Source organism: Trachypithecus francoisi, unplaced genomic scaffold (assembly GCF_009764315.1).
Source record: "Trachypithecus francoisi isolate TF-2019V2 unplaced genomic scaffold, Tfra_2.0 Contig01585, whole genome shotgun sequence".
Taxonomy (NCBI): Eukaryota; Metazoa; Chordata; class Mammalia; order Primates; family Cercopithecidae; genus Trachypithecus; species Trachypithecus francoisi.
The window spans coordinates 4,894,137-4,918,442 of NW_022681444.1; the positions used below are offsets into that span (position 1 = coordinate 4,894,137).

The 24,306-nt window shown below is 42.3% G+C and overlaps 1 protein-coding gene and 1 pseudogene across 4 annotated transcripts in view; one reads left to right on the forward strand and one right to left on the reverse strand.

Annotated features, from left to right (window-relative positions):
- Positions 1-24,306, forward strand: part of GARNL3 (GTPase activating Rap/RanGAP domain like 3) — a 183,574-nt gene that overhangs the window by 61,081 nt on the left and 98,187 nt on the right. For all 4 annotated transcript variants that reach the window (XM_033191556.1, XM_033191547.1, XM_033191565.1 and 1 more), the window contains one exon: positions 7,552-7,626. In XM_033191556.1, the coding sequence (XP_033047447.1) occupies positions 7,552-7,626 (75 nt within the window). The remainder of the gene's footprint in view (positions 1-7,551; positions 7,627-24,306) is intronic.
- On the reverse strand, positions 17,799-18,873 carry LOC117070605 (annotated as a pseudogene).

Consider the following 24,306-nt stretch of genomic DNA (forward strand, 5'->3'; position numbering starts at 1 on the left):
TGACCATAGCAGAGATGAAAGACCACATAAAGTTAAAAAAAAATCCTGTCCTCTTTTCTTAACATTAGTGATGTTACACATATATGTTAATACCCTTTTCCTAAACGGATTCATCAAAATGAATGCAAAAAATCTGGTGCCTCTTCTCAAAGGAAACTGCGCCACTTTTCTGTGACTGTGTGGCTCTCGTGTGGCTCTCGCATAGCTCTGGTGTGGAGCATCAGATCCTTCACCTCCTCAGAAGACACTCTGGGCCAGGGCTGCCTTTGTGGGGCAGTATTCTGACAAGATCTTCAGTTTTGCAACTAGATTTTGGTCTACTCAGATTTCTTTCTTAAAATAATTTTCATTGTGTATGTTTTCCTGGAAAATTTTCCATTTCATTAAACTTATTGATGATATTGGCATAGTTTCATATAGCATTCTCTTAATCTTTTAGAAATCTCTTTCTTCTTAGTGGTTCTGTTTTCTTTATTATCACTATATGTATTCGTCTTTATTCTTTGCTTTTTAAAATCAGACTTGCCTTGAATATCTTGGCTATGTTAGTCAATTGTACTATCTTTCTAATTTTGTAATTTCTGCTCGAATCTTTTATTGATTCCTTTCCCCTGCTTTCCCTGGGTTTATTTCATTGTTCTTTTTTTTATATCTTCAAGTGGTTAATGCTTAGTTCATTGTTTTTATCCTTTTTTGTTTAATAATAAAAACATTGAAAATGTGAATTTTTCTGTAAATATAGCACCTATCGCATTATCTGTTTTGATATGTACTGTTTTTATTGTTGTTCATGTCTGGATAGTATCTAATTTCACTATTCCTATTTGACTCAAGAATTTATATATGTAGATATACATAAATTTATTTATATATGCATATATTTAAAGAGATGGGATCTCATTGTATTGCCCAGGCTGGAGTACAGTTGCTGTTGATAGGTGTGATCATGCACACTGTATCACTTAACTCCTGGTCTCAAGCGATCCTCCTGCTTCAGCCTCCCAAGTAGCTGGGACAATAGGCACAATAGGCTGAGATGTTTACAAAATTAGCTGGACGTGGTGGTGCATGCCTGTAATCCCGGCTACTCGGGAGGCAGAGGTTGCAGTGAGTCGAGATCACGCCATTCCACTGGCAACAAGAGTGAAACTCACTTTTCTTTCTTTTCAATATTAGGTCGGTTTTTTTTAAGTTAACTAGATATTTTTAAAGGTGTGTATTCTCTGTACCTTGATGCAGTCAATATATGTCTATTAAATCGTTTATTAAATTTATTATTTGATTCCTCTATAAATACTTACTAGTTTTTGCCTTGACCTATCAGAGAAAAAGGTACTAAAATTTCCCATTGCAACTATAATTTTATAAACTCTTCTTTCTAGTTATAATAGTTTTTGTTTTATAATTATATGTTATTCATTACATAAATGTTTATAGTTATATTTTGGAGATGGGTGGTTCTAATTATCCATATAAAATAACTTTTTTTATTTGATGTCTTTTTCTCCTAAGTTCTACTTTATGGTTTTATTATTCCCTTACTTTCTTTTTGTCCCAATTTGCCTAGAATATTTTTTATTTTGTCTTTCTTTTTCATGATTGCTTTATTGTATTTAATATATTTCATTTATGTTACCAATCAAGTCTTTTTTGTTTTAGTAGGGAAATGTAACCAATTCATATTTATTAAACATCTGTGCTGTTCTGTTTACCTTTAGGAGGAGTTCCAGGCTCCTCTTTATCCACTTTCTCATTGTATCCCTCCCTCTCACTCCACCCTTCAGGAGTGCAGATCTGGATTGATCAGATTAGAAAACATGTTACTAATTACTAAACTCCTAGGTAGACAGAGCTATATTTACAAAGGTCTGAGCACACATGCAAAAGTCTCTTTTCTGGACCCTTCTCCCAGAAGAATAACAAAGGGCTGGATGCATTCCACTGTGAGAGGAGACCTGAACAACTCCCTCCTCTTTGCTGGCTCTGGAGGGGTAAGATCTCAGACTGCCTTGCTGTCTTCTTTCTTTCCACACCATGTAGGCTGATCTGCCTTCACTAGTAGCTATCCTTTAGTTTTGGTCTCACTCATTAGTAAAGAACCTTGCTAGAGGGGGTGGTTAGTGTAGGAGATAACTTGCTTATCCCTGTGTTCTGTTCTCTGCCCAAGGACCACTTTCATAACCCCCCAGTCCATTCTTTGCACTTTCTCCCAGATATGTTCTCTGTTTTTCATAATCATTTTCCTCTATTTATCTCAAACTGATATTCTTTTTTTTTTTTTTTATTATTATACTTTAAGTTCTAGGGTACATGTGCATAACGTGCAGGTTTGTTACATATGTATACTTATGCCATGTTGGTGTGCTGCACCCATCAACTCGTCAGCACCCATCAATTCATCATTTATATCATGTATACCTCCCCAATGCAATCCCTCCCTCCTCCCCCCTCCCCATGATAGGCCCCAGTGTGTGATGTTCCCCTTCCCAAGTCCGAGTGATCTCATTGTTCAGTTCCCACCTATGAGTGAGAACATGCGGTGTTTGGTTTTCTGTTCTTGTGATAGTTTGCTAAGAATGATGGTTTCCAGCTGCATCCATGTCCCTACAAAGGACGCAAACTCATCCTTTTTTATGGCTGCATAATATTCCATGGTGTATATGTGCCACATTTTCTTAATCCAGTCTGTCACAGATGGACATTTGGGTTGATTCCAGTGTTCCTATTTCTCCACATCCTCTCCAACACCTGTTGTTTCCTGACTTCTTAATGATTGCCATTCTAACTGGTGTGAGATGGTATCTCATTGTGGTTTTGATTTGCATTTCTCTGATGGCGAGTGATGATTGAGCATTTTTTCATGTGTCTGTTGGCTGTATGAATGTCTTCTTTTGAGAAATGTCTGTTCATATCCTTTCCCCACTTTTCAATGGGGTTGTCAAACTGATATTCTTATTTACTCTTTAGGGGCATTTTCTTCTCAGTGTCTAGTTTTTGGTTCACCACGGTCACTACATTTTGAAATTCAGTAATTACACTTTTCATCTGAAAGCTGATTATAGATTGTTCCGTTTTCGTAGATCCAATATGCTCCCAAATTATTACCATAATTAGAAATTTTCAAAAAATTCTTGTACTTTTTGTAGTAAATCTGTTTCATAGAACATTTTCTCTGATATTTCAGGTCACTTTTTACATTTTATATTATGAACTTATCATAGGATCAGTGATTATTCTCTTGATTCTTCCTTATTGGGGATATTAGTTGGCTTAGAATGTCACAATGTGGTAAAAAAACAATAAGTTTATTTCTCTCTCATACGCAGCCAGGAATTCTAAGTGGGTGGTGGGTCTGCACCACACATTCAGGCTCAAGAAAAATCTGCTGTCTTCAACATGAATTTCCAGGATCCCTCTGGTCACTGGGTTTCTAGCCAGTGGAGAAGGCTCTCCTAAAGGGCCTGGGTCCATAAATGTACCCAGGTGAGCTTTGGCCCACCTTCAAGTGGAGCTAATTCAGTCAAATGGCCACCTCTAGGGCAATGGAGTCTAGCTTTATGTCCAGTTACGATTCTGCACTGTGACAAACGGCGAGAGTGGCTTTTGGTGGCAGCTGGAGCTCTGTACCATCTAGATGAATTGAGGGAGAGGGCTTCTAGGTTGTTTTGACATTTAGATGGGTTCTGATAGAGATTGTGTCATTCCTGAGCCAAATCTTCTCCCAAAAAAAGAAAATGTAGATTTTTTATAGTTGTAATTGGCCAGATCAAAGGTTTGTGAGGATAATAGAAAGAAAATGGACAGAGACAGCTACCTGACAGTCAGCTTCTCTACTGTGTTAAAAAGATTTTTTTCCTGAAGTGTTAGTTTTCTCATTCCCTAGTGTGCTGGGACACTTTCTCCTTTCACAGCAGCTGATGTTCTGGTCTTCATGAGGCTCCAGCCACCACAGCCCCCTCTGCTTTAGTTAGCAAGCTATGTGACCCAGCCAGGGTGGGGGGCACTGAGACTGCCACTCTGTGCTGGCCCTGAGTGTGACCAGTAGGATCTCCTGCCCACCTACTGCCCTCCCACCCACCCTCCCCTCAGGCAGGTCCTGCCAGCATAAGCTCAGGGTGTTGGTGTGAACCTGCATGATTTGATTAAGTTACTGCCCAACCGACTTTCCCCAGCCTGTGGTGCTTCCAGTTATTGGCCTGCCCTTCACTTTGGCCTTTCCTTCATGATAGAGCTGGTAGAATTCCTTTGACATTGCTTGCATGATTAATGAACTTTCTCTGGTTTCCAGGGCCAGCATAGGTCTTACCCCTGTTTTTATATCTCTTTGGCCATTTGCAATAGAAATTTGGCATTCATCTATTCACATATTTCTTATTTATGAATATTTAATGAGATGGATACTATGTCAGGTGGTGTGCTTAGCTCTGGAGATGCAGTGGTGAGAACAAATAAATGTAGTTGCTGTCTTTTTGAAGCTTGCTGGAGAACAGAGAGAGCGCCTGAGGAAAGACAGGTGTGAACCAAGTAATCATACAGAGAAATGTCAATCACAACTCTGCAGAGTGTCCCCAGAACTGACAACAGGGTCATCTTCCTAGGCAGTGGGTCAGGGAAGTTATATAGAAGGAGGGGGACTTTGGTGGAACTGAAGGATGAGTAGTAGGGTTTTTTAGGGGAAGGTGAGAAAGGAGGGCCTTCCAAGCCAGGAAGTCCCAAGCATGTGTCCTCTGGTGGGAAGAAGTGAGGGTGCTGGAATAGAGGTGGGATTGTGGCACACAGTCATATTTGCAGTTTGCATAATCACCCGGCTGCAGGCTTCTGTGTGAGGAGCTGCTTGGAGAGGAGCAGTGGTAGATGGGTGTCTAGACTCAGTAGGAGGTGGTTGTGGTCATCCAGGTGACAGATGATGGTGACTTGAATGAAGATGGGGATGGGGATGGGGAAATGGTGAAGGTAGTCAACCCATTAGCATGAGCTCTGTCTTTATGGATTTCATGAGTTCAAAGGGAGCTACATTTCTTTTTACCATCAAATCGTTAAATTTGTTCTTCCTTTTTTTCTTGAACTTTTTAAGCAAGACAAGCAATATGCTTCTTGTTCTAAACTCAACAAATGAAAAAGAGCATTATTGCGTATGCCTGTGTCTAAAATATAGTGTTTTTATGATGTTTAATTTATATTTTTATATGAATGAATGACTATCAGCTCTTCTCTCAAGCCTTCGACTCCTAGATGAGACTAGTTATAGTAAGGACTATCTCTAGCAACCTCTATTTTAGGGGTAACAAGTAAGGGGAGGGTGTGTTTCACGTCTCTATAGACCTATCTATGTCAGACATTATTAATTGATCATAGTGCTCTTTTCTTGCCAAGTCCAGATGTCATCTCAGAATGCTTCTGCCAAAGCCCTTAAGGCAGCCTATACCAATAGTACTCTACCTGAAATCTACTTACTTTTCCCTCTATTTTAACAGTGAGTAGAAACCCACAAAGAAGCTGTTGATGCTGAATCATCTATACTTCCCCTGTGAAAATGGCAGTGATCCTATGATATCTAAATTTGTCTTTCTCTTGTACTTTAAAATTGGCCTCTGTAAAGTTAGAGACAGTCCACCAGATTACTCTCACTTCTGACACCAACTACTGCAGCGTTCAGGAGTCCCCAAGACCACTCTCAGGTTTGATAGTTTGCTAGAAGGACTCACAGAATTCACTAAAAGCTGTTAAGCTCATTTATGGTTTATTGCAACAAAAGGATACACATTAAAATCAGCCAAGGGAAGAGATGCATGGGACAGAGTTCGGAAGAGTTCCGTGGCAGAGCTTCCCGTTGTCCACCCCTGATGGAGTTGTAGACAGCATTAACTCCTTCTGGCAATGATGTGTGACAACATCAGCACGAAATGGAATGTTGCTCATCAAAGAAGCTCACCTGAGTTGTGGTATGCAGAGTTTTTAGCAGGGCTTGATCCCGTAGATGTGGCTGACCACCCACATGGCCGACCTGAGCCTTCAGCCCCTCTGGAGGTAGAGCTGATACTGTGTGACCCAAAGCCCTCACTATAAATCAGTGTAACTCAGAGCCCCTAGGTAATCAGACACTAACGCAGGTCATTCCCAGGTCTTAGAGATTACCTCCCAGAATTTGAGGGCAAAGGCTAGACCGCTGTTTGGACAAGGTGAAATTCATGACTACACAGCCTCTTGGGTTCATCCTCAGTTTAGCGATAGTGTGATGATCTGATGTCATCCAAACATTTGCTTTTAGAAATTATTTTGCAGGAGAAAGAGGAGATATAAAAACTGAACCTAATCACAGACATTTTCTGGAGGATGGTTAGGGAGGGTGGTGGTTAGATGAGGACAATGGGCTTCTGGGGTCTGGCTGCCTCTGTTCACATCCCGGTTCTACCCATACTAACTAGTTAAGTGACTGTAGCCCATTGTTTTACCCTTCTCTGCCTCAGTTTCCTCGTTCATAAATGAGAATAATAATAATGCCTACCTTGTGTTGTTATGAGAATTAAATGAGATAATACATATTAAGAGCAAAAGAATGCATGGCCTTCAACAAATACCAGATACTGTTTTTATATTTATCATAGGAAAAATTTATCAATCTCTTTTAAATAATTTTCCTTGAGAAAATTCATTGGAGTTTTTCCCTAAAATTTTTCTATTAATTTTTATACCATCATATCTCTTAAGCACTAGTGAAAATATGAGGTAACCATCTTTCCTGAGAAATAACATTTCTGTTTTGCTGAGCAAGCCCTGAGTTAGAGAGGTGAGAAGTGCCCCTCAGGGCAGGTGTGTTCTGGTGAGTCTGCTGTTGGCAGATCTTTGTTGCAAATTGTGGGTAGATTTAAAGGCTAAAAAAGATGTGTTGTTTTCCCGAGTCACTACTGAGAAAATCTAGAAGGAGAAAATAAGTTAAATCTTGAGTCAGGAATTTTAGGACTCAAGTGCCAAGCCCCGGTCTGTTCACTCACCTCTTTCGAACATCAGGCCCCTTGGAGGCTGTCTATTTGCAAGCATCACCTTGCCAGAGCTAAAACACAGTCTGTCTGCCTGAGGAGGGACTAATTGGCCTTTTGGAAACTGTTTAAAACTGAATGAAGCACAGGCGCTTTCTCTGGTGGTAGTAGAGCCTTGAGTTCTTGCCAGCCACTAATTGTTCTTCAGGCTTTCCTGTGAAGGCGGCTGAACTTGAGAGCTGGCTTTCGGTCTTGCCATCTGTGAACTGCCACTTGTCCACATGTGGTGTGTATTAAGATTGTTTTTGCTGGGAGCATCAGTATTGGAATGTGTTCAAATTTAAATGTGATGCTCTTGTTTGCCATTCTTGCAGGTTAGCCATTGTTACTCTGGGGTTCCCAAGGACAGTGGGAGCCAACTGTATGAGTACCTGGCTGATAGAGCTTTAAAAAAACTGTTAGCTTCTAGGCTGGGCACTCCAGCCTGTGTCCTTAGATGTGGCTTACTTATAGGATAGCTACATACAAATAGACATTGTAAATACTATCTAATTGAATGCTTTTTCCCCCCTAGCTTATTTCCAGTGATGCTGATGGAGCCATCCAAAGGGCTGGAAGATTCAGAGTGGAAAATGGCTCTTCAGATGAGGTAAGGAAGCCTCCCCACTTCCTGTAATGCCACCAAGCACATGATTGCAGTGCCTGGGATATAGCAGTGAAAGAGTTCTGGAGGAGGTAAATAGAGCTTTTCAGAGCTGTGCTTGAAGCCAATGGAAGGGAAATGTCAGTATTCTGGCATGGAAGGTGCTATTCATAGGGTGACACATACCCTTTAAAAGATCTATGTTAAAACCAGGTAGTCACAGGAAGTTGTTCTGCCAGCAGTGGGGCCAGAGACAATTCTACCACCCTCTGTGAATGGCCCCGAGTCCCAGTACTTCCTCTGCCAGGCTGATCAGCTTGGCATGGCCCTCCGAGCAGTGCCAGGATCCAGGAGGGAGATGCCAAAAATTACTGCAATGACAAAATGTCATCAGGAAAAGAGGCTGGTACTGCCTACCACTCCTTGGGCCACACCCACTTTCTGGGTTCTCGGTCTTCCTTGCTGCAGGCCACAGACACTCTCCTTGCTTTTTTTTTTTTCTTTAAAACTGCCACTACCGTCTCTATCCCACGGGGTCTACCGTTTAAACTGCAGAGTATGGCAAAAACTCTCCAGCCTTTTTCTTCTCTGCTGCCTTTTTGCACAGTAGCTCATCATAGCTCTAGCTCCCCGACCCTGACCCTGGGCAAGGACCCCAGCCTCCCTAAGCCTCAGTTTTTTTCATCTGTAAATTAGAAATTGTCTCAAGATTATTGCAAGAATTCAGTGCGCTATGCTTGTAAAACTCCTAGCACTATGCCTGGCACATAGTAAGCATTCAGAAGTGCTAGTTATGATGCTATTGATGGTTATTGTTATTGTCATCACTGCCACATTGCCAGTTTTCTCCTGACCACCTCCTAATGCAAATTATTGGTGAAGAGCTACGAATTTAACTTGAAAGCCCACAACATTTGGGAAGTGATTGCTCATTTTCACCCTTGGCCTTAGCCATATACATTCACCTGAGCCTTGCCGTTGACATGTTAGCCAAGTTGGGGCTGAATACCCCTGAATAGGTACCCACATACTTCTTGTCCAGAATGATGTCGGCTGACCCACATAGAAGAAGGAACTCATGGAAAATTTTGCTTCTGAACCTTAGAAACAGCCCTCCCCAAATGGCCTGGCCCCTGGGACTAGATAGCCTCACCATCACAAGCTGAGGCAGCCAAGGGTTCTCAGGAGCTAAGCCAGGCACAGAGGCATTGAGTTCTTGCTCTCCAGTGCTTGGAAAGCTAGCAGTCACCATGCTGAGTTTCTACTTTGAGAGCCCATGGAGGCTGTATACCTTGAGATATCTTTCTGTTACCAAAATTTTGCAGAACTTCAGCCCATCCTGAAATGGACAAACCAAACTGGACTTGGCCACCCTGTGTAAGCACAGCTCCGGCCCCTCCACATCCAATGTCTGGAGGAAATACACACCTCCCAGGAAAGACATCAGTGGGGCCTTCATGTGATCCTGTAATCACCATACACTTGGCAGTCAAACACTGCTCAGCTCGCCCTGCTGTACACCAGAGGATAGGTTCTGGGACCCAGTCGGGGGTTAGAAATGACCTGTGCTTGGGCCATGATCAGGAGTGGCTTAAGAGTCAGTCTTCCCAGGGTTCGAATCATGGCCCTACAACTCACCAGCAGTGTGGCCTTGGGCAGTTCAGTCAACATCTTGGGAACAATTTAGGGAGTTACTGATTTCACAAATCATTGCAGTCTGTTGTGTTCAAAACACAGTCCTATCTCAGACTGCTTCTCTGGAAATACAATATCAAGGATCAAATACATTTTTAGGTTTTATTTCCACCAGAACTACTGAGCATGAAGCTCCATTGGAGCACCTTGGCTGTTTTGTATTGATGGTCTTCAGTTAAAAGTTTCTGGCCAATGGTACTTCCTAGCCTGATAAAAGACCTTACGGGCTATTTCCCTTTGACTTCCAAAGGGAAAAAAACAGCTGGCTTGCTCTGAATTAGTTAAAGCTGTTAGTGCAGTAAAGGACTCGCTATATGTAGTTGCTTAAAAATTCTCAAACCTATGAACAAACAAATTGCAAATTTTGTTTTGGGGTTATTTGCGCTTTTATTATTCAATTGTAAGAGTTTTTTATATAGTCTGGATAATTAGACGCTTATCAGATACATGATTTGTAAAAATTTTCTTCCATTCTGTGTTTTTATCTTTCCACTTTCTTGGTTGTGTCCTTTGAAGCACAAAAGCTTTAAGATTAGATCATGTCTAGTTTGTCTGTTTTTTTTCTTTCATTGCTTGCACTTTTGTTGTTATGTCCGAGAAACCGTTGCCTAATCCGAGGTTGCTTGGTCACTTTTTATAGTTTACTGTTCCCTTGAGATAATGTCAAATTTGTCTTTTATTTCTTTAAATGTAGTGTAATGGTTTTATAATCTGCGACTGAGAATTCCAATATGTGAAGTTTTTGTGGCTGTTGTTTAATTGTTTTCCTCTGGCCTGTGCTCCTCATGTCATGTGCTTCTCTGTGTGCTAGGCTGCCTGATTGTGTACTGTTTGTTATTCCTGAATATTACTTTTTTGGAATACTATGAGGCCTAAGATGAGTTGCTTTTTGGTAGGGAGCACTTATGTTTGCTTTTACCAGATAGCTTTAAACCAAATACCCAGCTTGAGACCTTTTAAACTACCCAAGTGCTGCAGATTACCACACCTCAGAGACGCTCCCCCACTCAGCTCTATTACAGCTGCAGATATATGTGAAAGCTGGCATGTGGCCACCACACCTCAGAGCCGCTCCCCGGCTCAGCTCTGCTCGGTGCTGTCACAACTTCTTGTAGTTTTTGGTGGTAGAGGTGGTTTCTTCTGATTCCCTCTTCCTTGAGTGTGTAGCCCTTTGGGATCCTAGCGTAATGTGGGGCTGGGCTCCTATTGGGCTTGCCTACCCAAGTGGGTCTTGGGATTTGAGTCTTTGTCCCCCCACGAGGTCACCAAAACCCAAATTCAATTTTGCTGGGATTGACAAACATCCTCAAGCCAAAAAAGACTTTCATGATGCATTTACCTCTCTAGGTTCCCACTTGCCTTTCAGTTTTAGTTGGCAATTCTTACTATTTGGTAAGCACTCCAGTGCTTTTTTTACCCACCAAGACAGAATCTTGCTCTGTCACCCAGGCTGGAGTGCAGTGACACTATCTCAGCTCACTGTAACCTCTGCCTCCTGGATTCAAGCAATTCTTCTGCCTCAGCCTCCTGAGTAGCTGGGATTACAGGTGCGTGCCACCATGCCTGGCTTATTTTTGTATTTTTAGTAGAGATGGGATTTCATCATGTCGGCTAGGCTGGTCTCGAACTCCTGACCTCATGATCTACCAGTCTTGGCCTGCCAACGTGCTGCGATTACAGGCATGAGCTGCTGCGCCCGGCCTCCAGTGCTTTCAAGGAGATGATTTTAATATTCTTCTAGTACTTTTAGTTTTTTCAGTGGGAGGGGTAGATCTGAATAATCTAGCCTGCCATTACCAAAAATAAGTTATATCGGGAGTGCTTTTCATATAATATGACAAAACATTCATTCAACTGGCATTCATAGGGTCATTTACTAGTGCCAGACAGACTGAGCCCTGGATGCAGGATTGAATAAGCCTGCTGAGGTCCCTGCTCCTAGGGACCTGCAGGTGGCAGGAAGAGCCATCAGTAACCAACAGAAACACATAGAAGTATTGCAAATTTTTGTAACTGCTGTGGCAAAAACAGAGGACCATGGTGCAAAGAAATTGGAGGAGCCCTAGTTAAGATGGGGTCGTCAGAAAGCCCTTACCAGCAACAGCCAATGAGGCTGAGCCTCTGAGCAGTGCTTCTCAGACTGTCTTTTTAATTTCCGGTCAGTTGCAGGAAATTAAATATGTGGTCCTACCTTATGCAACTCATCAAGGAATTGGATATCATCCAGACTGGTCTGGACTGTTTCATGAAATGAATCCACTGAGCATGTACTTTGATGCCACAGGCATGTCAGAACACTATAAAGGTTTCTTGTATACCTTGTCATGGGCTAGTAAACAGTTTGCAGATTGGCATCCATCAGAATAGACCATTCTTTCCTGCCTTAGAGTTCATCTGGGCCAATCTGCTTTCCAATGCATGAGTTCCTACATCAGCTTTGCCAGCAGTCAGCTGATCTCTTCCTGCTTGAGTATATCTCCAGCAGGAAGATACCTCCTTGAAAGGATTTTTTTCCTCCTGACACCAGTTGATTCTGACACTAACTGAGTGTCCTACAATTCAGTTCTCACACCAACTACCTGGAGTTAGTGTCAGACTCCACAGGTTTAAGGGCTCAGTCCCACAAGACTGTCCTCATTTCAGAAGCCAGTCACAAGCATTGGGTCTCCAGGTTACCTACATTCCACATTTCTGACCAACTTGGCTACAAAGTCAGGTAGCCGTTACCACAGCCTCCTCCTCAGCTTCCATAACTCCCTAAAATCACTCACAGAATTCATAAAAGCACTTTTTTTTTTACTATTACTCATATATTATAAAGCAGCAGTCCCCAACCTTTTTGGCACCAGGGGTCAGTTTTGTGGAAGACAGTTTTTCCATGGACTAGGTAGTGGGAGATAGTTTCGGGATGATTCAAGCACATTATGCTTATTGTGCACTTTACTTCTATTATTATGACATTGTAATATATAATGAAATAATTATACAATTCACCATCATGTAGAATCAGTGGGAGACCTGAGCTTGTTTTCCTGCAACTAGATGGTTCCATCTGGGAGTTATAGGAGACGGTGACAAATCATCAGGCATTGGATTCTCATAAGGAGCACACAACCTAGATCCCTGGCATATGCATTTCACAATAGGGTTCATGCTTCTGCGAGAATCTAATGCTGCTGCTGATCTCACAGGAGGCGGAGCTCGGGTGGTAATATAAGCAGTGGGGAGTGGCTGCGAATATAGATGAAGCTTTGCTCACCCACAACTCACCTCTGGCTGTGTAGCCCAGTTCCTAAGAGGCTATGGACCAATACCAGGGGTTGGTCTGTTATAAAGAGTACAATTCAGGAAGAACTAAATGGAAGAGATGCATAGGTCATGGTATGAGGGTGGTGGCACGGAGCTTCCATACCTTCTCCAGTTGTATCCATATTTTCAGTACCGCAATATGTTCCCCAACATGGAAGCTCCCTAAGCCCCATGATTTAGGGGTTTGTACAGATATTTCATCAGGTAGTCATGATTTTTTTTTTTTTTTTTTTTTTGAGATGGAGTTTTGTTCTAGTCACCCAGGCTGGAGTGCAATGGCGCGACCTTGGCTCACTGCAACCTCCGCCTCCTGGGTTCAAATGATTCTCCTGGCCGGGCGCGGTGGCTCACGCCTGTAATCCCAGCACTTTGGGAGGCCGAGACGGGCGGATCACGAGGTCAGGAGATCGAGACCATCCTGGCTAACACAGTGAAACCCTGTCTCTACTAAAAATACAAAAAAATTAGCTGGGTGTAGGTGGCGGGCACCTGTAGTCCCAGCTACTTGGGAGGCTGAGGCAGGAGATTGGTGTGAACCCGAGAGGCAGAGCTTGCAGTGAGCCGAGATGGCGCCACTGCACTCCAGCCTGAGTGACTGAGCAAGACTCTGTCTCAGAAAAAAAAAAAAAAAAAAAAGTGATTCTCCTGCCTCAGCCTCCCAAGTAGCCAGGATTACAGGCACCCACCACTGCATCCAGATACTTTTTATATTTTTAGTAGAGACAGGGTTTCACCATGTTGGCCAGGCTGGTCTCAAACTTCTGACCTCAGGTGATCCGCCCACCTCAGCCTCCCAAAATGCTGGGATTACAGGCATGAGCCACCACACCTGGCCAGGTAGGCATGATTAATTAAATCATTGGCCATGGATGACTGGCTCAATCTTCAAACCCTCTCTCATCCTGGAGGTTGGGATATGGGACTGAAAGTTCCAAGTTTCTAATCAAGGCTTAGTCTTTCTGGCAGCCACCCCCAATCCTGCAGATATCTAGGAACCCCCTGAGAGTCCCCTCCTTAGAACAAAAGATGCTCCTGTCACCCTTATCACTCAGGAGCTCTGTGCTAGGAACCAGCAACAAAGACCAAATACGTATTCCCATTATACCACACCCCTAAAGCAGTTAATTCCATTTTTCAGACTCTCTAATTGCTAGAAAGGTCTTTTTATTGAACATAATTCACTTGTCTACAGTATTTTCTTTTTCTTTTTCTTTTTTGAGACAGGGTCTCCCTCCGTCACCCAGGCTGGAGTGCAGTAGTGCAATGATGGCTCAATGAAGCCTTGACCTCCATGGCTCAGGTGATCCTCCAACCTCAGCCTCCTGTGCAGCTGGGCCTACAGGCACAGGCCACCACGTCTGGCTAATTTTTGTATTTTTTGTTTTTGTTTTTTTGTTTTGTTTTGAGACAGAGTCTCCCTCTGTCACCCAGGCTGGAGTGCAGTGGTGCAATCTCTGCTCACTGCAAGCTCTGCCTCCCGGGTTCACGCCATTCTCCTGCCTCAGCCTCCCGAGTAGCTGGGACTACAGGCGCCTGCCACCATACCCAGCTAATTTTTTTGTATTTTTAGTAGAGATGGGGTTTCACTGTGTTAGCCAGGATGCTCTTGATCTCCTGACCTCGTGATCCGCCCCCCTGGGCCTTCCAAAGTGCTGGGATTACAGGCGTGAGCCACCGCGCCTGGCCAGTTTTTGTATTTTTTGTAGAGATAGGGTTTCGCCATGTTGCCCAGGCTGGTCTTAAACTCCTGGGCTCAAGTGATTCACCCGCCTCAGCCTCCGAAAGTTTTGGGATTTCAGGTGTGAGCCACTTGAGCCCAGGCTATATTTTCTTTTTTTTTTTTTCTTCTTTAACACAAGGACAATTTTAATCCTACATTTTCCTGTAGTATAACAACATCCATTGCTGGCTATCTGTGAACTAAAACTGCATTTGCTAAGAACTGTGAACATTAAGTCACATGTGTTGATATAGGCACATAGACATCTTCTAGCACCAACAGAATACATACATAACACATACCGAATTATCTTGATGGATACATTTGCTTCACCAGGTAATTCTGTTTAGTAAAATTCAGTTAATGCAGAATCTCATTTTTAAAATTTACGTCTTTATTACACATTTTTTATTTTAAAAAAGTCATTCGGCTGGGCGCGGTGGCTCAAGCCTGTAATCCCAGCACTTTGGGAGGCCAAGATGGGCGGATCACGAGGTCAGGAGATCGAGACCATCCTGGCTAACACGGTGAAACCCTGTCTCTACTAAAAATATAAAAAACTAGCCGGGCGAGGTGGTGGGCGCCTGTAGTCCCAGCTACTCAGGAGGCTGAGGCAGGAGAATGGCGTAAACCTGGGAGGTGGAGCTTGCAGTGAGCTGAGATCTGGCCACTGCACTCCAGTCCGGGCGACAGAGCGAGACTCCGCCTCAAAAAAAAAAAAAAAAAGTCATTCAAGATTGTAATTTGCATGGCAATAAACAATGGCTTCATGGATTCTAAGCTTCTTAAAGCTGTCTATAGCAATTTAAAATGTAAGTCTTCTTTTCAATTTGCAGCACCTGACTTAGAGTTTAAATTCATCTAATGTACTCATTAAAACTGTTCAGTTTCTCTTGTGAGAAAGACATGTTTCAATTGCTATTTCCCAAGCTATCTGTTGAGTGTGGGTGTATATTGTTTTTATTTGGTTAGTAGAATTACTCACACAATTTATAGCCAGAACAAGAACCTCTAGCCTCTCTGAATGACCTTCCACTCAAAATAGTGATGGTAATAAATGTCTAAAATGTATCTGGGGTCTGCCCCAACTTGATATCACCAAACATGTTTCCAAGTTTTTATTTTTTGTTTTTTGGTTTTTGTTTTTTTTTTTTTGAGACAGAGTCTTGCTCTTGTTGCCCAGGCTGAAGTGCAATGGCACAATCTCGGCTCACTGCAACCTCTGCCTTCTGGGTTAAAGTGAGTTTCCTGTCTTAGCCTCCCAAATAGCTGGGATTACAGGCACTGCCACCATGCCCAGCTAATTTTTGTATTTTTACTAGAGACGGGGTTCCACCATGTTGGCCAAGCTGGTCTCAAACTCTTGCCGTCAGGTGATCCACCCACCTTGGCCTCCCAAAGTGCCAGGATTACAGGCATGAGCCACCATGCCCAGCCTGCTTCCAAGTTTTCTTAGAAAATATGGTTTTTAACTATACACATGATACTCTACCACATGATGCACCATCACTTCTTTATTTCCCAGTTGTTCATTTCTATCATTTTGTACTTGTAATTTTTTATACTATAAATAATATTGTAACGAACACCTTCATCCATAAGTTTTATGCGAGACAGGTTATTTCTTTAGAATAATATCAAAGAAGTGGCTTACTGGTTCACACAGTACATTTGGTTTTGAGGCTTTTAATATAATTTACCAAAGAATCTCCAGAGTAGCTCAAAAAAGTCCTACCGACAGTATGTTATTGTGCCCACAGAGTCAGCTTGCTAACAATGAAGCACATTCAGCCACAAATGTATTAGAGTCTCACCCATCTCAAGACTATCACATCAAAGAAGCAAGAAGATATATTACTGGTGAGGAAGCCAAATTCAAATTCTTTAAAAAAAGAATCACTCAGGCCGGGCGCGGTGGCTCAAGCCTGTAATCCCAGCACTTTGGGAGGCCGAGATGGGCGGATCACGAGGTCAGGAGATCGAGACCACCCTGGCTAACACAGTGAAACCCCGTCTCTACTAAAAATACAAAAACTAGCCGGGCGAGGTGGCGGGCGCCTGTAGTCCCAGCTACTCGGGAGGCTGAGGCAGGAGAATGGCGTAAACCCGGGAGGCGGAGCTTGCAGTGAGCTGAGATCCGGCCACTGCACTCCAGTCCGGGCGACAGAGCGAGACTCCGCCTCAAAAAAAAAAAAAAAAAAGAATCACTCAACTTTATATCTGTAAAATAGTCAACAGAAATGCTTCCCACAAAAAGTCTACAAGGCTTTTCCAAAAATAAAGGTAAAAAGAGAGAAGGAGAAAAGTCAGGCCAGGCCTGTAATCCTAGCACTTTGGGAGGCCGAGGCGGGCAGATCACAGGGTCAAGAGATTGAGACCATCCTGGCTAATATGATGAAACCCTGTCTCTACTAAGAATGCAAAAAAGTTAGCTGGGCATGGTGGCGGGCGTCTGTAGTCCCAGCTACTTGGGAGACTGATGCAGGAGAATGGCGTGAACCCAGGAGGCAGAGTTTGCAGTGAGCCGAGATTGCGCCACTGCCCTCCAGCCTGGATGACAGTGCGAGACTCCTTCTCAAAAAATAAAAGAAAAAAAAAAGAAAGAAAAGTCAGTCCCAAATGACCAAAATTTTTTATTTGACTAAATTCTATTCCATGCATAAGTGTGACAGTGTCCCATGTTTATCTGACTTTGGCAATAAAAAAACAAGCAGCCTTGTACAGAACAGTGAAAATGCCAAGGACGAGGGTAGTCTACAGTTTTACTGTAGAACATGTATCTTTTTTTTTTTTTTTTTTTGAGACAGAGTTTCACTTTTGTCACCCAGGATGGAGTGCAATGGTGCAATCTCGGCTCACTGCAACCTCCTCCTCCCAGGTTCAAGCGATTCTCCTGCCTCAGCCTCCTGAGTAGCTGGGATTACAGGTGCCAACTACCACACCCGGCTAATTTTTTTGTTTTTGTTTTTGTTTTTTTTAAAATGGAGTCTCGCTGTGTCCCCCAGGCTGGAGTGCAGTGGCACAATCTCTGCTCACTGCAAGCTCTGCCTCCCGGGTTCACGCCATTCTCCTGCCTCAGCCTCCCAAGTAACTGAGACTACAGGCACCAGCCACCACACCTGGCTATTTTTTTGTATTTTTAGTAGAGACTGGTTTTCACTGTAGCCAGGATGATCTCGATCTCCTGACCTTGTGATCTGCCCGCCTTGACCTCCCAAAGTGCTGGGATTATAGGGGTGAGCCACCACGCTCTGCCAATTTTTTTTGTATTTGTGGTAGAGATGGGGTTTCACCATATTGGCTGGGCTGGTATTGAACACCTGACCTCAGGTGATCCACCCGCCTCGGCTTCCCAAAGTTCTGGGATTACAGGCATGAGCCATCATGCCTGGCCATATATACATGTTTTTAAAGGCCTGTCTCCTTTGGCCGTATCAAAATTAAGCTCAGGTCATTAAAAACAGACAAATTTTCGAAACCATTTATTTACTTCTGCAGTATCTTTGATGCTGTCATCATCTACCTCTGGCCAGTTTTCCTGAATAGCATCAATTACATCATCTGTAAAGTCTCCCTGAATGATAATTTCTTCCTTTTCTGTTACTGAGGCACCGCAGAATTTTTGAGCAAAAAATCTTTGTGCTTTTTTAAGATCAATTTCAAAAGTTAGAGGCCACACATTCATGTTACATGTTTCTTCTCTGCTTTGGGAATTTTGGCTGTGTAACCTCTTCTGGTATGGCTTTCTTTTCTTTGTTTTATTTGACCCTTTTCATCTCTCTTGTATTTTCTTCTCCTCTTCTGCCCCTGCTGTTCCTTGACCCTCATTCATTCCAGCTTCTTGTTTGGGTGCATTTTCTTTTTTGTTTTGTTTTTTGAGACATAGTCTCACTCTTGCCCAGACTGGAGCGCAGTGGTGGGGTCTCGGCTCAGTGCAACCTCCACCTCCCAGGTTCAAGTAATTCTCCTGCCTCGGCCTCCTGAGTAGCTGGGTCTACAGGCATGCGCCACCATGGTTGGCTAATTTTTGTATCATTAGTAGAGACGGGGTTTCACCATATTGACCAGGCTGGTCTTGAACTCCTGATCTCAAGTGATCTGTCCGTCTCGGCCTCCCAAAGTGCTGGGATTAGAGGCGGGAGCCATCACGCCCGGCCCTGTTTGGGTGAATTTTCTACAGTAAGTTTTGCAAATTCATTTGGAAAATTCTTCTCTAACCATTGTCTACATTTAGCAACATTAGGCATATACTTACAGTGGCCTATTGGTAATGAACAGACTCCACAATAAAGGACTCACAGTGGGTAATCAGCCTTAACTTGGCACTGTTCCTTAGGTCTCTCTGCACTTGACCCCATGGGATTCAGAAATGTCTGCAGCCATTTCACAGACCCAGGTGGTTCCCTCTGCTATTGCCAGTTGAAGCAACACATGGAACTATCGTCTGTATTTTTCACTCAGAGTTTCTATTTATGTTCTCCATAGCCCCAGAGTGGAAGTCTGAGCCCTCTTCAATGTGACATCTGTTGTTTTCCTCCTAAGACACAGGATCACTTCCATCATTGTCATCCTTATTGCTGTTCTTTGGACACATGTGAGGTTGTTAATGAACATTTTGGACTGAAGTGCTCAGAACTGAACACAGGGTTCTGGGCATGCTCCACACAGTGACAGAGTAGAGCAGGCTCATCACCTTCCTTGCTGTAGACACTCTACCTCTTTTTATGGACCCTGATGACTCATGAATCTACAATATGCTACTTAGCCCACCCCCCATCTTTTTCACATGTGCTGGTGTTTAGCTGTGGAGCAGCACTATGATATAATGAAGACTATTTTGGAGTCAAACAAACCTGGGTTCAGACCTCAGCTCTACCACTCTCTAGTTTACAATTCAGTGTCTCTGTGCCTCAATTTCCTAATGGGTAAAAAGGGAGGGGAATCCTTCCTTATACCACCTGACCTTGTCCTTGAGTAACTTGTATTTTGTATCTAAGTGTAGGATCTTGCATTTAATTAATTGAATTTAATCTCATTAGTGTGTCTCATAATTCCTAATTGTCAAGATTTTTTGGTAACATCTTGATTCTGTTACCTGTCCTGTTAGCTAACCCACTGAGCAGCTTCATTTTACCTTCAGATGTGCTTGTCTTGCCATCTGTGTGCTTATTCAGATTATTAATTAAAATGAGTGTGACCCCTGGGTGATCACTGGGGACCTCCCTTACAGCTCACTTGTGTGTATCAATTAGTAGATGGTGCAGCAGAGGGGACAATCTTTCAGCTTTTTACAAATCTATCTTCCTTAGCATGGGGAGGACTCTCTTATACACTGTTGGAGGATATGTAAATTAGTATAATCTTTTGGGAAGGCAATTAGCAATAATTAAAAATGTGTATACCACTTGGGAAGACCTTCTATTGCTAGGTTGTATATTGTAGCATTATTTAAAATAGGAAAAAAACGGGAAACAACATCAGTTTCTTTCAGTAGAGGAATTATTATGTAAACTATGGTCCATTTACACAATGAAATGGTTAGTAGCTATTAGAATAAAGTAGACACATAGGTACTACTGCAAAAAAAAAGTGTTTAAGATACAGTGTTAGACATAAAGGCAAGTTCCAGAATGACTTTTTTAATATCATGTCATTTTTCTTAAAAACAAAAAATGGTAAATAGGCTTGTCAAGACGCGAGAAAATTTCTAAAAAGACACATAAGAATATAATAGTAATCGTTTCTGGAGAATGGAAATGGGAGCTCGGGGTGGAAACTGGAGGACCTTAACTTTCCACTCGATGCCCTCATATACTGTTTACATATTTTACAAGTCTATATTCATTCAACTGAAGTGTTGAATTTTTTAAAAGAAGAATCTATGTAGTTGTTAAAAAGAACAAAATAGATCTATATGTACTGACACAGAAATATTCTGAAGATATTTTCTTTAGCGGAGAAAAATTTTTCAGTGTAGTGTCTATACTACTGTCCCATTTATGAAAACAAATTATGCATATGTGTATATAGGCTTATGTATGTGTACATATTTTTGTATGTATATATGTGTGTGAATGTGTGATATGTGTGTATGTATGTATAAAGTAAACACATCTTTGTAAATGCATAAAAAGATCTGGGATTATTCAGACCAATCTGGTAGCACGGTTGTTAGAGGGAAAAGAAGTAGGCTGGGTCATGGAGGATGGGGGAAAGAAAAAGATTTTAAGTTTTGTGTGGTTTCACGTTTTTATAATCAGCTTATATTCATGCTTACATTTGTAATTTTTTTAAAAGTTTTAGTTTGTTTTTTAAAAGAATCCATCTTCCCTACTGCTATGTTATCTCAGCAGTTTAACCTAGGAACTGAAGTAAAATCAGTGTAACTTCTTTCATTCATGTATTGAACTCACTCTGGAATAGATTCTATGAAAAATCAAAGGAATTATTTCAAAACTGTGGATACCGTTCGTATTCTGAATGTCTGTGTTTTGTGGATTCCCTGCTTAAAGTCAAGTATTTGAGAACATTCAAATAAAATCAGGGTGTCATATATGGATTTTGATTACATTCTCCTCAAAATATCCTGGCCAGATTCAGTCTTCCTCCATCACATCCCACAAGTATAAGCAGGAGGTAGGGGAAGATAATGAAGGCAATGAGAAGCTTTGGTGGGCTTTGGATCTGATTTGCAGAAATTATTCAGGACTTTTGGGTCTCTGTGGGCATGTACAGGCATGAATTCAGCATGGAGCAACTGGAGTTCATTTCCCTCCACTGTAGCCTTTCACAAATGTTTACCTAAAGGTCATAAAAGAAGCATGAGCGTTTGCAGTGTTAAACTTCAGTTGTCTGGAAAATGTACTCATCAGCTTATTTTCTCCTAACTTTCTAGTTGATGTCAAATAAATAATGTGTTCCTGTTTCATTGTCAACTTAAACTGCTATAGACAGAGCTTCTGTATCTCCAAGATCTTTTGTAAAATAGGTGACACTTAAATTAGTTAGGATTTATTGTAGGTTAAAACCACAATTAGGTACTACTTCACCCACTCCAGAAATGCAAGGACTAAAAAGCTAAAAGTTTGGTCAGAGAATGTGGAACAACTAGAGCTCTCCTATATCTTGCTAATGGGAGTTTCAATTAGCGTGTGTATATCCTCTTTGGAAAATTTTTTGGCAGTATCTACTGAAACTAAACACACGCATCGTCTGTGTCCCTGGATGTATACCCAACAGAAATGAGTGCTTGTATCCACCAAAAGACAGACACAGTAATGGTCATAGTGGCTTTATTCTTTTTTTTTTTTTTTTTTGAGACAGAGTGTTGCTGTGTCACCCAGGCTGGAGTGCGGTGGTGTGATCTTGGCTCACTGCAACCTCTGTCTCCCGGGTTCCAGTGATTCTCGTGCCTCAGCCTCCCAAGTAGCTGGAACTACAGGCATGCGCCACCATACCTGGCTAATTTTTTGTATTTTTTGTATAGACAGGGTTTAGCTCTGTTGGCCAGACTGGTCTCAAACTCCTGACCTCAGATGATCCACCCACCTCGGCCTCCCAAAGTGCTGGGACTACAGGCGTGAGCCACTGAGCCCGGCCAGTGGCTTTATTATTAATAGCCAAAAACCAGAAACAATTCAAATGTCCATCAGTAGAAGAATTAATGCATAAATTGTGGTATTCATCCGGTGGACTACTACATGGCCGTGAGAAAGAGCGAACCACTGCCACACCAGTGACACGGGCGAATGTCGCAGACCAAATGACAAAGGATGAAAAGCCTGACTCGAATACACATCGTATGATTTCATTTCCATAACGCTGAAGAGCAGGTAATCCACCATGATGGAAGTTAGGACAGTGGTTCTCTTTTGACATGTGCTTGAGTAATGACTGGGGAAATGAACAAGGAAGCCTTCTGGAATACTGAAAATATTTTCTGTATTGATCTAGGTAATGGTTATGAGGGTGTATAAATGTAAAAAAAAAATATTCGGCTGTACACTTCTTTGTGCACTTTACTGTCCACTAGTTCTACACATCATCAGAACCTCGAGGTTGTGTTCAGACTTCTTCTTCAGGGTCCTGGGAAAAGCAGGATTTTTTTGTTGTTTTTTTGTTGCCTAGTCGCCATTGCTTTTGTCAGTTCCTGCATGTATTTTTGTCTTTACACCACATCATATGTGGTTTTAGCAAGGGACGGGAAGTGTCTTGCTCTGTGAGACTCACAACATTTTGGGAGTTGGGTTATTTCCCCTGTGTTTTGATTAAGTATTCAGTGAAGAGGAAAGTGAAATAGGTAACTTTTATTTTAATGTATTTTAATTTTTAATTTATTTTTTTTTTTTTTTTAGAAACAGGATCTTGTTCTGTTGCCCAGGCTGGAGTGCAGTATCACTATCATAGCTCACTGCAGCCTCAGCCTTCTGGGTTCAAGTGATCCTCCCACCTCAGCCTTCCAAGTAGCTGGGACTACAGGCGCACACCACCATACCTGGCTACTTTTTATTTTTTTGTAAAGACAGGATCTAACTGTGTTACCCAGGCTAGTATTGAGCTCCTGGCCTCAAGTGATCCTCCGAACTCGGCCTCTCAAAATGCTGGGATTATAGGCATGAGCTACTATGCCCAGCCCAGTGAATTTTCGTCATTAAAGAAAACTCCTCACATTGACAGTTGGTACTCAGCATGCCACTCCCTCTGGAGTCCCACCTCTCCCTCTGAGATGCTGAGCGGCGCCTTGCGCCTCCCTGTGGTGTTCCATTCTGCACTTGGCAGTGTTCTGATCTCTGGGAGGCAAGTGCTTTGGAAGCCTAGAGTTTGTAGGTCATTTTCCATGCCGTTGAATCCCTTTGGAAATCTGGTAAAACCCATAGACCCCTTTTCAGAAAACATGAAATTAAATACATAGAATTACAAAGGAAAACAGTTGTATTGGAATAATTATCAACAGGATTTTTGAAACCTAATTTATGATACAGTAATATATATGATTTTAAAATACATTAAGTAGGCTGGATGTGGTGGCTTATGCCTGTAATCTCAGCACTTTGGGAGGCTGAGGTGTACGGATGACTTGAGGTCAGAAATTCGAGACCAGCCTGGCCAACATGATGAAACCCCGTCTCTACTAAAAATACAAAAATTAGTCAGGTGTGGCCGGGCGCAGGGACTCACGCCTGTAATCCCAGCACTTTGGGAGGCCAAGGCGGGCGGATCACGGGGTCAGGAGATTGAGATCATCCTGGCTAATACGGTGAAACCCCGTCTCTACTAAAAATACAAAAAATTAGCCGGGCGTGGTGGTGGACACCTGTAGTCCCAGCTACTTGGGAGGCTGAGGCAGGAGAATGACGTGAACCCAGGAGGCAGAGCTTGCAGTGAGCCGAGATCAGCCTGGATCACAGAGCAAGACTCTGTCTCAAAAAAAAAAAAAAAAAAATTAGCTGGTGTGGTGACACACATCTGTAATCCTGTCTACTTAGGAGGCTGAGGTAGTAGAATTGCTTGAACCTCGGAAGCAGAGGTTTCAGTGAGCCGAGATCACACCACTGCACTCCAGCCTAGGCAACAAAGCAAGACTCCGTCTCAGTAAAAAATAAATACCTTAATTAATTAAAATACATTAAATAATAAATCTAGCAGCAGGCCTCATAAATACTGTAATTTTGAAGAGTGAAGAGTGTAAACAGTATTTTGAGATAATCTGCAATCACTATAATGAATTTTGAAAATATCTTTGATTTTTTTTTTTTGTCAGCATGGTTACCAGGACTGTCCATTCTATAGTTTTTTTGCATGTATTCATAAGTGAATGAAACATTACATTTTAGTCAGAAGTTAGGGAAAATAAAGTTATATTTGTTTTGCCTCATCCAAGTTTATACCCCCCTTTCTGTGCTGGATTCTTTTAGAACTGGCATAGAGCATTGTTTCTCAAAGTTCAGTTTTCATCAGAACCA